This window comes from Maniola hyperantus, chromosome 1 (genome assembly GCF_902806685.2).
Source record: "Maniola hyperantus chromosome 1, iAphHyp1.2, whole genome shotgun sequence".
Classification (NCBI taxonomy): Eukaryota; Metazoa; Arthropoda; class Insecta; order Lepidoptera; family Nymphalidae; genus Maniola; species Maniola hyperantus.
The window spans coordinates 4,622,621-4,637,990 of record NC_048536.1 but is presented as its reverse complement, the minus strand read 5'-3'; the positions used below and the strand labels follow the sequence as shown (position 1 = coordinate 4,637,990).

The 15,370-nt window shown below is 38.9% G+C and overlaps 2 protein-coding genes across 4 annotated transcripts in view; one reads left to right on the top strand and one right to left on the bottom strand.

Annotated features, from left to right (window-relative positions):
• The window catches only part of GckIII (Germinal centre kinase III), a 125,214-nt gene extending 116,036 nt beyond the window's left edge, over nucleotides 1-9,178 (top strand). For 2 of the 3 annotated variants that reach the window (XM_034981219.2, XM_069501171.1), the window contains exons 8-12: nucleotides 262-402; nucleotides 1,015-1,110; nucleotides 1,497-1,607; nucleotides 2,159-2,250; nucleotides 4,768-9,178. In XM_034981219.2, the coding sequence (XP_034837110.1) occupies nucleotides 262-402; nucleotides 1,015-1,110; nucleotides 1,497-1,607; nucleotides 2,159-2,250; nucleotides 4,768-4,777 (450 nt within the window). In that variant the 3' untranslated portion in view covers nucleotides 4,778-9,178. Of the gene's footprint in view, nucleotides 1-261; nucleotides 403-1,014; nucleotides 1,111-1,496; nucleotides 1,608-2,158; nucleotides 2,255-4,767 lie in introns of all 3 variants that reach the window. The other variant, XM_069501211.1, reaches the window with a different exon arrangement.
• A 557-nt stretch (nucleotides 9,179-9,735) lies between these two features.
• Nucleotides 9,736-15,370, bottom strand: part of LOC117983619 (integrin beta-6-like) — a 63,133-nt gene continuing 57,498 nt past the window's right edge. Inside the window, exon 7 of the mRNA XM_034970237.2 lies at nucleotides 9,736-14,687. The gene's annotated coding sequence lies outside the window, so the exon portion shown is untranslated. The remainder of the gene's footprint in view (nucleotides 14,688-15,370) is intronic.

The following is a 15,370-nucleotide window of genomic DNA, read 5'->3' as shown; positions in this document are numbered from 1 at the left end:
AATCGCCCATTCATTTTTTTACAGTCTTAGCCTCAGCTTAAGCTCAGCATAATCGTAGCCCGATACGACTATAAATTACGAATCAATGATTAAGCTTAGCATACACTCAGCCAAGTTTTTCGTAAGCTAAGTCTGAGCAAAGTCAAAATATGCTCTATAAATCTCACTCTCAATTTCCAACGAACAGTGATAATTTGTCAATTCCAGTTCATCAACTTTACCTAAACAAACTTGTATTGAAGATGAGTATATTGTTTCCAGTCTCGACAAACGCCGATTTCGACGCCCGTCGAACAACGTAACGCGAAGGAGAGGGACCGCGGCGACCGCGAGGAGCGTAAGGAGCGGGAGCGAGAGGAACGGAGCTCCAACAGGGACAGCGTAGTTTATAACAATAAAGCCGTGAGAACATAATATTACTACACTGTTACACATTTCATACAAAACAGTAGACTTAGCCAGAGCTTGCACACCTCGGCATTGCTGGTGATTTCGAGTATCGAAACATAATATGTAAAATGAACCTAAACAGCCTATAAATGTATAAAAATGTCCTTTTAGTGTCCAATTTTATGTAAAAAGTACGATTTTAGTCCTTACTAGATGATTTCCGTGATTTGGGTATTTAAAAATCCCGTGTGAACTCTGAGTTTCCGGGATAAAAATTAATATGTCCTTCCCCAGGATGCAAGCTATCTCTGTACCAAATTTGATCAAAATCGCTTGAACGGATGGGCCGTGAAAGGCTAGCAGACAGACAGACACACACTTTTGCATTTATAATATTAGTATGGATTTTAAGAACCGTACTTTTGACATGACAGTCAATGGCGCGTGAGGAGTCATTTTTTACAGATTATAATCATGTTGCTTACTTAACAAGTTAGCAGGAGGTGCAAAACCGCGACTGTAAACGTTTGAATAGGATAATATCGACCACCCCACAGGTTTAACTTACGCGCTATGATACGTGTTGCCCTGCCCGTAATATAATAGTGGATATTGCGTTTTCAGTCATCGCCATTGGACCACAGAGGAGCGAACAATGAGGAGAACAAAGTGAGGCGGCATGCGTATCTTCAACAGCTTATTTATCCACTATTGAATGAGGTATGTATTCTTCATTAAGTGGACAAACTTACATATAAAATATTTGCGTGTATCTTTTGCGTTGAAACTTTGTTAGTATCTATTCCTAACACGCTCATTGTTTGGTGAGTTTTTATTTTTAATTTTGGCAAGTTTCCTTTTATATGATAACTATACCACTAACAGATTTTGAAAGAATTTGATCCAATAGCAAAAAACGTCAGGTTCAGGCTACGCGACGGTTTGGTATAGACGTTGATCGGAGACCAGTTTCTTAAATTTAGATGTCTGTAGTTCAACTTAACCTTATGTATTTCTTATTATTTGTAAACCTGTATGTTTGTCCTAATATAGTATAGTAATATCGGTACATTGCACGGTAAATAACCAAATGTATTATTTTCCAGCTATCACGCAAGCACGGCGCGGGCAGTGCGAGCGCGATAGAGGAACTCCGACGTGCCTTCGACGCGGCCGAGCGCTCCGCGCCGCACCTCACGCGAGCCTTCGTACAGCAGGTGAGCTATTGAACGATACAACAGTATCCGGTATCATATCGGTATCAAATACCGTTCTGGTTTTGAAGTGTGTTTCTATATCGGTAGTTCAGTCTGGGCTGTTATATCGATGTTTCCATCTGGTCTAGTATCGGTATTTGACATTGTTTCTATAAGAGTAATTTGTATGAATTCTTTCCATTATCGATCTCTGTTTCGATATTGGTATTAAACTCTGTTCAATATCGGTATTAGACTCTGTTCAATATCGGTATGAGACTCCATTCTATATCGATATTAGGCTATTACAACTACAACATCACGCTGAAGTGATACCATTTTTGGAATTTATTGCGTCACAGATGTGTGTCTGGTCTGGTACTTTAGTTTGCAACCTTTTCGGTTTGGTTGTTCGATAATAGACCATCCGACTGATGTGCCCCAAACTGGTTTCATTAGAAAGGCAATAATGCGGAGTTTTTTAGCGTAATCCGTGTATCCGCTAGTTTTATTTCTTTTACGATAGTAAAGTGTTTGTAACTTTTCATGATAGTGAAAGTAAACTTTTCTAGGTGGTGCAAAGGGTGGCCACGCAGTCGCACACGAGCGCGCCGCCGTCGCCGCCCGCGCACAACCCGCTGCAGCCCAAGCACCAGTGGATGAGGTAGGTAAGGTCTCACTACAGTTTTGTTATACTATCCTTGTCTAATCTGTGACTTTGGCCTCGTGGGTTGAGGTTCTTTAAAATCCTGCCTCGCCTGTTTGCGACTACAACGTGTTATTTCTGAAAAGTGTCATTTTTAACTATCATTATTCAAACCTTATTATCGTATATTCCTTGTATTTCGTTTTTCATTTGTAGTTTATAAATTTAATTAATAAACTATTAATAAACTTAAATCTAAAAAAACAACATTAAATTAAAACTAAAATAAATTAAATTAAATCTAAAACCTCATCGAGACCACCGCAGCGAGGCATTGTACCCAAGATGCTGGCAGCATTACCCCTTTGGATGGCCAAACTAATTCTTTGACCAAGGTAGCTGCCAGCTCTCGGGTCCCCGGTTGACTTGATAACTCTTTTCGCAATTTCTTCAAAAAGAGCTCGAGCCCGCGGGCCCCACGGCCCCAAGGTCTCCACACCAAAAGGCACGAATACGAAGCTCCCATCGAGGTTTTCATATTTGCGCCTCTTGGCCTGTTCGGCGCTGATGGCCGCTGCACCCGCCATAGAGGAGGTCGCCTGAATGTGGGATGCAGCTAAAGTGTCTACACAAGTTGCGTCCCAAATCGTATATTAAATGATAAAACTTATTAAATTCATATTGGGGCCGATTCTCTTGTACACAATCTCTAAACTAAAGTAAATTAACAAGTCTAAAACTAGTGCTCCTTCTAGTAATCCTTTTCCGCAAGCAACATTATGAAAGGGATAGCAATAAATTTAGATGTGCCATTTTAGTTCCGTTTAGAGATTGCGTACAAGAGAATCGGCCTGATTGTCTGTTATTCTACGATACTGGACGGTAAATCCCACAGAACATACCATCCTTCTTAACTCGATAGAAACTAATTTACAACGATTGCAAATCTCTTTTTTTTAATCACGTTGAAATAACACGTTGTAGCCTCTGAACCTATAGACAGCGCCATCCCAATGTGCTGGAATAGTGACCCCGTATAAGGAACACGCAGCGTTTGGAGACCTCGGCAAACGCGGCCGAATTCAAGTGAGTCTGCACACAGGCAGAAGAAAACCTAACTCTGTGAAACTCATTGTAAGAGACTTGTGTCCAATTGTGGACACGCAACAATTATATTTTACACTAGTTGAATCCCGCGACTTCATCCGCGTGGATTAAGACTTTTAAAATTCCCGGAGGGTCAGGATAAAAAGTAATCTAATTGGGTATTTGACTACATCAAAATAAAATTATTTCTCAGTGATTATTAAATAGAGGGTCTTCCAAAATACATAAAATCCACGTCCTTTGTTGGTTTTAAGTGTAATAATCATTTTAAATTATCGATTAAACTAAAAAAAGCACGCCAAATGATTGTGACGTCACACACCGGTATTTCATAGAATCCGCATACTAAGCGCGCGTTTTGACGTTTGATAAAAAGTTACTGATTTGACTCGTTGTCAAATACCGTATTGGAATGGCCGTAACCTCGTCCTCGTAGATTTAGGTTTCATTAAATACCGAGATAGTAAGCTGTGATAGGTTAGGACGTCCGCCTTCTAATGGAAGGTCGGGGGTTCGATCCCGGGCACGCACCTCTAATTTTTCGGAGTTATGTGCATTTTAATTAATTAAATATCACTTGCTTTAACGGTGAAGGAAAACATCGTGAGGAAACCTGCATGCCTGAGAGTTCTCCATAATGTTCTCAAAGGTCAGTGAAGTCTACCAATCCGCACATGGCCAGCGTGGTAGACTATGGCCAAAACCCTTCTCACTCTGAGAGGAGACCCGCGCTCTGTAGTGGGTCGGTGATGGGTCGATCATGGTAATGAAATACCGAGAGCATTTTATTATTTTCCGGACCCAAAATATATTATAGAATGATCTCTGTATCAAATTTCGTCGAAATCTTTCGAATTAATCTTTGGAGCAGAGAAATAGATATTTCCGTATTTATAATATTAGTATGGAAGTAAGGATACGGATTTAGAAAATCAGCAAATGCTCTTGTATCGAATCATTTTTTCAGATTGTACCCACTCCACACATATTACAATAGTAAGAGATGATGCCCGCGACTTCGTCCGCGTGGATTTAGGTTATTGAAAATCCCGTGGGAACTCTTTGATTTTCCGGGATAAAAGTCTTGGTCCTTCCCCGGATGCAAGCTATCGCTGTACCAAATTTCGTCAAAATCGGTTGAACGGATGGGCCGTAAAGGGCTAGCAGACAGACGGACATACAGACAGACACACTTTTGCATTTATAATATTAGTAAGTATGGATATAATATTAGTATGGATTATCTTAGCGCGGCCTATGTTCCTAGAACATTTTTGGAGGGGCCGGGATGTGTGGCACAACTTTTTCAAAAAGTTTTCTTTTTCTTTTCATATTTGTGGTTAATACGTTTCTATTTTTTTTAACTATAAGAAAATCGATTATTTTGATTTCAAACACATTTTTATTCATTCGTGTTATTTGCACCAGGGACCTATAATACCAGCGGCGTACACCCGCCACCGCAGCCGCGCGGCGACCGCCTGCGCGCCCGCACCAAGACCTGCCTTACTCGCGGCCACGCAACTGTTGCGCGACCGGCCCGCTACAGCACTGCAACTCGCGTACGACACCGCTATGCAACGCACTGGGTGCGGCGACGCAATGCAACGCAACTTTTCCTATACTAAGGCATATTTCACTATCCATATCGTCAGTTGGATTAATTTACGGAACATCTCCAAAATCAGATGTTTTGAGTTAAGTATCCAATATGGTGGGAAGTTGAATATCTTTCCGTACAATCAACAGCAAAAGACAAATTTTGGTTCCAATCGACAGGAAACGACTTAGTCTGGTAAAGAATCAATATTGATCTCAACTTTTTCTTCTTCTTTTGCACTTTATTATTGAACCATTTCACGAAATAATAGATTCGACACTAAAAAACTACAAATGACTCCTGAATCTTGGTAACACAAAATGATACTGTCATAAACCTCACTATAACGAACTTTATGCCAACTTCTTAAACCATAACCTTTGACCCTCAATTCATACTGCATCTTTCAAATGTTCCATTACGGTTTTCAACCGACGATATTATAAATGCGAAAGTATATCGTGTTTGTTGGTTTATCCTTCAAGCACACCGCAACGGATTTATTTGCATGGATATAGTTAAAACCTGGAGGGTGACATATGCAACTTTTCATCCCGGAAAATCTAACCGTAAGGGGCTGTCTCCACGAGCGAGAGTATCGCGACGAGTCCGCGCTTCTATCGTCAGGTAATCTCCACGAACGAGCGATTATTCCGCCACCATATCGTCACGACTCGTGACGGAATCACAGCGTGTCCGCGACGACTCGTAACGGAATCGCCGCATTTTCGATGCGTTGTGCTTTTGTTGAAAGAGTTCAGTTAGGTGCCAGACAAGAGCGAAATAAGTAGTGTCTCAGTTAATAAAATAATTCTTAATTATGGATGTAGTGGCGTTTGAGAGCGCGCCCGCCGCGCGCTCGCTGCGAGAGCGCCACGTTCTGCGGCGAGCGCGCCACCAGTAGCGACGATACCGCGGCGATAGGACGACGTTACGCGCGCACATTGCCACTCGTCGCATCGCCGCGATATCATCGCCGTGTGGAGACACGTTCTTAGAAAGTATATAGAAATACGTGGCACGACGATAATATCGTCGCGATACTCTCGCTCGTGGAGACAGCCCCTAAGAGTTCCCACAGAATTTATAAAAACCGAAATCGTGGACATCAACTAGTAGGTAGATAAAGGTCCTACGAAGCATCAGGTCGATCTTCGCCGCATATATCATGGACCGCAACTCGTATTACCACTTTTATAACTCGCATCGCCAAAATCGCGCGACGTTTTGTGGGCTTACCTTATTACCACTTTGTATGCAAAATTATATTTTTAATGTAATAAAATATGAGGTCTATAGTCTATACATAATATGCCTAGTCGTAAAAAAATCAACGTGATTATTGTTTAATAAGCCAAGCTTTTTTATTTATTAAACTTTTTCACGTACATAATACCGTCTCAGAATAATTCTAAACAAAATAAGGCATCAAGTCAGAGATGCTCGAACAAATTCTATCCATAATCCGTCTTTTAGTGACCTTATAATGTTATACTGATGTTTTCCAAATAAACTACTGACCAAATTACACTGCTTTAGTTTTTGCTACCCATATTAATAAAGATTATTAATATAATTGCCTTCGCATTATGAAACGGTTCGCCTAAATGTGCGCTAACCTTAATACTAATATCAAATATGTAAATAGAATCGATGGCAGTGCATAGCCGGGTCACAAAGTTGCAATGCCATATTTAATAAAATATTACGTATTTAACATTGAGATACTACAACTTATGATAGGTATGTGTTATTAGAGAATTATATATTATGTAAATTATATACCTTTTGTACCCCATGGTAATGTCGTGATTTTTTTTTATGTAAGGGTTAAAGCACACCAGATATTTTTAGCGTCAGTTTTCGTCGATTTTATCTCCGCGAAAGCTAGAAGCTGTGATTGAACTTTAACGGAAGCTGTACAGCTAATGCACGTTTCTATCTGCACTCATTAGAGTGTCTGTCGTAGCGATTTTAGACCGGTATCGGGCATGAAGCAGCAATGTAGAACCAATTGATGTCAAATGAATTAGCGAATCACCCCGCTTGCCTGGTCGGAACTCTCCGATCGTTCCTTCATGACTGAAGATAGTGGTACACCGGATTAATTGTTTCCACCAGCTTCTGTTGGTGGTAATTTTTTCAATGTTTTCGCACGTGTTTGACTCCCTCAACTGGTTAGACCAGCTAGTTTTGCACTCAGTGACAGATCAAGTAAGAAATATCGAAATGAAACGCAACAAGTTGCCGATAACGTGATTCAACAATGAGCATTGAGTACACTTCGTAACACATAAAAAACTATTGCGATGCCGCTGTCGATCGCAGTTAGTCGCAATTACTGCAGGGTCGCTGATCACCGATTCTAAAAGTATCTAGTATGCTTTGGCCCTAACAATGGCTTAGGCTTAGGTTACACTATTGTAAATGGAGCGAGTAAAAGATTCGCGCGCGGCGGCTGTTTGTATGCGGGTTGTTTGTGTTATTATCTGACCTTGTTAATTTATAAATATTCGTGGAGAGCTACACTTCGCCAATATTTTGCCATAATTTTGTTCTAAAGTTTTCCTTTACTAACACGTTTTGTATAGAGGTTCGATCACTTCGGCCGTCGAAATTCTAACGTATTTATACACTTAGAGATATGTGGAAATTTGGTAGTGTTTCTTTAGTGTCATTCCAGACAAAAGACAACATTGTCAGCATTTATAGATTTATTTGTTTATATTTTTTGTTGAACTTGATTAGCGCTCTTGTTCTTCCTTTATGGATCGCGGAGCCGAGGCCCGCGCCCTGTGACCGTTCGTAGGAGTGTTAAAAAATTCTTTAGTTTAATTAATGAAAATTAGTTTTAATTCTCGGTTGATCACCGATTTTGTAATTAATATGTGACTAATAAGATGTTCTAAAACATTAATCTTATATTTTGTTGCAAGTTTTTATTTTAATTTTATTTCGTTTAGATAATGTAAACGGGAAGCGATACGGAGCCTAGCGTTAGTATTTTGTGAATTTAAAAGTATTCCCGACACCAACGACCATGCGGTGTGTGTGTGAACAACATGCTTAATAAGCGACAATATTTAGCAATCGGAAACTATATAGAGTATAATATTATAATGAAGACTACAAAACAATTATTATCGCTGTGTAAAAATGTAAACCTTATTATAAATGTGTAAATTGTGTAGTGTAATATAAAGAAAGCTGTTTTATGAAGTGTTCTTATAAGCGTACGGACAAACCGTCGCGGCACGGCGCGCCGACGCGAGCGCACGCTCTAACCTGTAGATTGTAAGTCCCTTTTCCATTCTTATGCTAAAATTAGGAACCACTAAGCATTGCCTCTAACTCGCTAGCCTGCGTCCGGGCTGACAAGGGACACCGCGACACTTTGTTCGCGTCACGCCTGTCGCATGTCAGTCGGGACGCGTGTCTGCGCCGCTCACGCGTGTCGGCGCGTCGTGCACTGCCTTGTATTTTTGTTTTGCCATGTGAATCTAGCATGGAAGTTGTAATGTTGATTTCGATGGAGGAACAAAAATTATTTTTCCACTTGATGGTATTATATTATGGTAATAATGCGTGTAGTGTTAGAGTTGGGCGATAATTGTTGATTATTGATTAAAATTAGGTGTTTGTGGCATTGGATCGTAGTCGAGACGCGTCAGCGGAGGCCGCGATACATCTGTCGCGACGCTGTGTCGCCTCGTCTATGGCGGCCACCGCTCGGTAGTGGTTTGTAGTGGTTACCTACAGAATTCGCAGATTGTTCCGGATCGCGTCGTTTGGTTCATGGGTATTGTGATCATAATTGCATAGTTTAATTAAAATATATATTATTATGATATATAAATAAGTCTATCGGTATCGAAGCCAGTCGTAGGACTGTGTATAGTGTAAAACATCGCGCGTCGGCCCGACTCCGTGGGGTTCTAAAGCATGTCGGTTATGAAACAACGCTTTACTAAGTAACTGTGATATAAATATACGGTGAATCGTCATGGATGTTAGCGAGTAGGGCACGCTGCACGCGACTGTCGCGCGTCGCGGAGTCGGGGCGGCGCGGGTGTGCGCGAACTCGTATCTCGGTATAACCCACTCATGCACCAAGTCGAAGTAACAGCTCACGACGCGTACCATTAGTGTAATGGTCAATTAATGTTGCGGCGTCATTCTAACACGTTTATGTAGGAAACAAATTTGACTCTGAAATAAAAGAAGTTATTTAATTTTGGATGTATTGGTTTTATTTCTTAGTCGAAATCCCTTAATTATTTTCTAAAAAATAATATTAGGGTTCCGTACCTCAAAAGGAAAAAAGGAACCCTTATAGGATCACTTCGTTGTCTGTCTGTCTATCAGTCGTGTCTGTCAAGAAAACCTATAGGGTAGGTACTTCCTGTTGACCTAGAATCGTCTATTCCGTTCTGAGTTATGAGGCTCTTAATTCAACTGAATAAACAAACTGGAAAAAAATCCGATCTGTTAGACTGACTAGAAGAGATCTTTTTCCCCGGATTGTTCGACAATCGCACTAAGTCTAACAGAACGGAATACGCTTTCGATCTGTTAGACCGAGCAGTCGAACAGACCGGACTTTTTTCCGGATTGTTCGATCAATTAAGTTTATAAGAACGGAATAGACTGAAGCATTGATGTCGAAACTAAGTTTGTATAACTGTATGGTTCGAATGACTGAATTTGTATGTGTGATATGTTACTTCCTAAATTACATTTTTGAAAGTGTGTTGCGTATAAAAAGGCTTAGGATTTTAAAAAGAAAAGAAAATAAGATACTTATTAGTTGATTTTATTGACTAGGCATCGATCGTACTATTCATTCAGATCACCTAGGCAGTACAAATTTACAAATGTATAAAAAGCTAGATTAGGTATACAATTATTATTATTATTTACAATAATTATTACAAGTATTGGAGATTTTTTAGACAGAGATAAAGGCGCGTTTATAAAAATTGCTATTGTTTTTTTCGTTCATATTTTTTAAAATAATAATGTGATGTCAATAATAATTACTAAGTAGGTATTCATTACTGGAAATCGCCGTAAATTAGTCACAATAGGCATGAGTTTATAATAGGTCAGACTGGGTCCACAATCCACATTGGATTATTTAGGCGATCACGATCATCGTCGCTAGGTCTGCATCAGTAGAGAGGACGCAAAATAATATGTGATATGCCATTTTAAAGCTGCAAACACATACTGCAGTGTAGTATGTTGCAACTTGCAACGTAACGAAGGCATTCTAGTGGGATGATCAGGCGATAATCGTCAAATGTCAGTGGCGCCTCGACCGTCAGTCTGCAATCTGCATAGCAGGTATAGTGATGTATTATCTATGGTCTGCATGCCAGAACGCCACGACTACGATTTATATAGGTACGATATAATATTACAATATTATTCTAAAATATTGTATGACTACGATTGCCATATCGTTTGAAATACACCGCAATACACTCATGTCTTTCCGCCCTAATCTTTTGACGACGATCGTGATTGCTGAAATGATCTAATGTGGACGCAGCCTACTCTCTTATCTAATAGCTACACATTAAATTAAGTTTAAAATAAACGGGTTAATAACATAATATTTACAAATAACTTTATCAAGTACAATGCAGTTGTCATAGCCTATTTATACACATTTATAATGATAAGTATTATACTTATATATCTAACAATAGGTATAACAACTAGGTAGTCAGGTAGGTACTTACAATTACCTATTTATAAAGCCCTTGCACATTTGCGACATTAGATAGTTGATGATTGATGATACAATATGAACACAATGTTAAAATAATAATATTATCAAATCATAATGTAGATCTTTAATTTAAAAAAACAGCAACATTATTTTGCCCTAGTTTTGTATCGGTTTATATTACTGGAATGATTCGTAGTTTATTGTGAATGTAGCTAACCACAAAATATGGCAACAATAAAAAACCTCGATTAGAAAAAAATGAGAAATAAAATAGGTAGGTCTACGTTAAATAATTTGAATTCTAGCTATTTCCTTGTAACAGTCCGCATATACGAACTATCGTGATAGGTAATACCTACGTAGCTACAAAAATCATCTAACTATGTACCTAGTACCTACCTACAATCTACAATCTACATGTATCTTTTAGCACCTCTTAGGTATGCAAATATAGCTGATGGGGAGGTATATACCAGTCGTGAACGGGATATAAAAAGACCGATAAGTAGGTAGGTATATTTCGTGTATAAAAATTGTATTGTGGTAACTGGTTTGCAAGTGGTAGGTATATAGGTAGGTATGTGTCAGAGGTTGAACAAAAACCCGTTAGTCAACAGTCCACAGTTACGTTTGATACAGCAGAGATTCTGCCCACGGACCACGGCACCACAACTCACGAGCGATACCACGCCCACTGCGTCTTAAAAATCACTACGATATCCTACTTTCCTGGTGCCTAGGTACTTTCACTACAGGAAATAAATCTCTATCGCTGCTGACCTATTTTTACTGTAGATAAAATGTAAATGTACTATAGATAGGCACAAAGTACATGTATAGAGATCGTTGGGTAGATGTCGCATTTTGGTAAAGATTTTATAGCTATACCTATATACCTACCTATACAGTGCTGACTATGATGAAAACTGGACACATATCGATGGAGAATCGCTACGATATCGTACTTTCCTGGTAGGTAGGTACTGTTAGGTCGATTGCTGATAGTGTGTAAGATGGACTGTTGGAAGTCTGGACACGGCCTAACACGCTCTGACATTCGAAGGTTTTGACTAGGTTCTAGACTATGGTGACGCTTGGAATAGGAATGGTTCATTGTACCGACTTGTAAATTAATTAAATAAGAAACAGTGAATAAAAGCCTACTAAAGTATATCAAAGTGGTTTTTCATTCTAATAGTACTTAGTTATTTTCACAAAAGAAATCTGTATCGCTAGCGCTACTGACTTATTTTACTCTAGGTATAGTACGCGACAGTTCGAGATCGCAATAGGGATATGAGGCGGGGAGACGTCTCGCAGACCCGCACGTTATACCGCACCAAGTAAGCGCGGGGGCTGGATTGGCAGACTTCACACAACTTTGAGAATATTATGGAGAACTCTCAGGATTGCGGGTGTCAAAACCACTAGATTTTGACGTCCGCTTCCTATTCCTAACCTAGTGGCTATCACGGCCGATGAATCAAGTTTTCTGTTGTGTTATGGCGAATACTAATATTTTTTTTGATATCTTAATAACGAAACATAAGAAATAAATACCTAGTTACCTACCTGCCAGCCTAATAGGCATTAATTACCTTTTACATGGTAGGTATGTATTTAATTTATGTAGGTTTTACTTACCTACAATGATGACGAAATGCAGAATCACAATCAACAAGAATTTTACGTCAATTTTTATGATACTTAATTTATTTAAAAGCAATCGTAATACTTTTTCGTTTTTTATTTTTTAAGATGAGATGTTACGTAGGTAGGTACCTACGTTAGATCACGTAATAGAGAAATTAATGTGTTTTACGGATTTTGATAAGGAAGTTGTTTTTATAATATAAGTATTAGGTAGTAGGTAGGTATTTTACATCCGAGTTCCGACGATGAAATGATACGATGTGATATTTTCAAGATTACCTACTCCACCACTCCACAAACCAGAAGTTAACCTAATAATTTTATTAGGTAGGTACTTATCGGTCGGATACTAAAACGTTTCTAACGCCTTAAAATTCGACATTACCCAAAACAGTCAGCGTTCGGGTACGTTTTAATATTTGGCCGTAACCTACCTTCCCCATCTAGCTGTTAATCTCAAAACAAAATGTAATGAAAAGTCAAAGAAATAATTAATTATTATTTAATTAAATTAAATTACTTAACTCTGCATCTCTATTTCAAATTGTCAGTCATATTATAGTCAACTCTAATTTAGAATTTGATTGAGATCATTTTTTGCGGGGCACCAAAAGTCTCTAATATTAAATTTCTGAGATTGCTTAGCATTTAGCAGTACCTACCTACCATGTTCCCTTTTCCTCTCCAAAATCCAAATAAGCAAGAACTTTGTGCTAAGCGTTAGGTATAGAGCTACTAATGATAGTATGAGATCTGAGCCATTGGAATTTCAAGCAGTTTTACCGTTGATAAATTGAGTTAATGATACCTAATTGGATAAAAGGAGCCGCCATTTCGATAAGTGTAGGGCGTTTTTTTATTTTATGAAAAATTGAGCCCTTGACTGTGATCTCACTTGGTGGTAAGTGATGATACATGCTAGAATGTCAGCTAACTTGGCAGCCACGGTCGAAGCCACCAAACCAGACCAGAGACAGTTTAAAAAAATATGAATTCCCAAATTGCCTTTGCACGGGAATCGAACCCAGGTCAAAGACCCCCACTTCATATAAGACCACTGTGCTCATCGTTAAGGAATTGCGCTGGGAACTAGAAAGCTCGTCAAACTTAGGTAGGTAAGTACTATAAATTCAAGGTAGTAGATAGTATTGGTCTACCCTCGTTAATTGAAAAATGTGCGTAAACCATTCACAGTTGTATGACTAATAAACGGATGGACTCATTCATTAATGGTTCCCCATTCGACTTCTATAGAATTCATAAATCACTTAAAAACTAATGCTAATTACCTATATACATTTTCTATACACAGCAGCGACTGTAATGCACGATTTACACTCTAAGGAAATACGTGTAGGTATATACCACGGATAATATTTGTAATACTTTTTACCACCTAGAATTCGTCTTACTAACAATTTTATAGGCGGCCAGCGCATTGAGTAAATAACTATAAGCAATTCAAACTGGAACATTTTATTTCATAAAACCACAAAGCCCAAAATAAAGAAAACTATCACTAATTATTTTGTGTCATTCGGAAAACTATTCTATAAAATTTACTATTCCTTATTCTTAGTTTTGGACAGTACTAAATTATTATCTCTAAGTACGATAACTACGATTCTTCCGGTTTCAAAATTGGTCCGTTGCGTGCCATGTGCCGGTAAGTGTAAATCGTACATAACATCTACATAAGGTCACCTATTTCGCCGTGCGTCAACCGCGAGTTTTTTTATTATTCGAGATTGCTAATCAAAATATACGATAACGTACCCATGACTCGTGTGAGTCATTAGTATTTAAACACTTTTTACTTAATCATCTTAAATATCACAGAGGCATTACATAAAACGCGCTATTACTAGTTACTACTATACTACACTGATTGTTTAGAAATTGCCAACCTATGTATTTAAATGAAAAATCGATAAAGGGTGAGATTTTGGTAGTGATCGAAAGCCGAAACTTGAGATAGCTCAGTTAGAGAGAAACAATTTAGATATGTTTCAAACAATATTAAATATTTACTTAGTTTTTTGTTAGACACACTAAGTTTACTATCTGTTTTTCCAACTTAAATAGGTATATTAATTTTTTCGTTGTACAGAACCAAGTGAAATACGAGTTGGCCGTTTCTAAGCAATCAGAACATACCTACTACTATTACTAACAGTATACATAGTTACAATTTGCGACGATGACACCGGACGAATGCAATTTCTTCATCATAACGTGCTGATCACAGGCAGTGTTGGAATGGGTTGCGATACGGGATACTGGGGCTGTAATGCCGTGTCCCCAACTCGTATCCCGTTGACCCCTTGGCCCCAAGCTCCTTTATTATTCAAATAATACCTGTGGACAAAAAGAAACGTAAATTAGAAACTTGACTGACTGACGATGCCACAGCGCTTAGTCACCTGTAACCAGGTGGTTTGACTCATGTTTGGTCTGGTTGTAGTGTCTTTTCCTACATTCAAAAATTTAAAAATAAGTAATTAGGTGGTATAGGTACCTACTACCTACACATATGACTGGTCTCAAATCAATCAACAGTGATAACGGATTGACAAGCAGTGCAGAGGGCTTTGACAAAACAAGACATAGTTTTTGAAGGTATCGCCACGACATCGCATACCAAGGTGGTGGCTATAACTTCAAAACTGACGTGGAACACTTGTTGGCAAGTGATTTGAGTATGGCTAAATCCATGGAGCCGCTAGATTCAGGTGGCGTAAGAACGTAGCGTGTAGAAGTCACTACGCCCTACAAGAGAGTAGAGACCTATGTCAAGCCGGATGTCTATCGGTTGATGACGTGACGCTCAGGGTGAGATCGCGGTATAGAGCAAAACCTGTCATCAAGACAAAAAAACATATGAAAAGCGTGCCTTAGTGAGTCATATAGGATTTTTGTGACGCAGTATGTGAGTCAGGCACATTAGCGGTCACACTGGGCCCGAATACCGATTAACGAGAATACCTACTGTTTAAGAAGCTACTGTTTAAGTAAATATTTACCAAGACGAAGGGGAACGT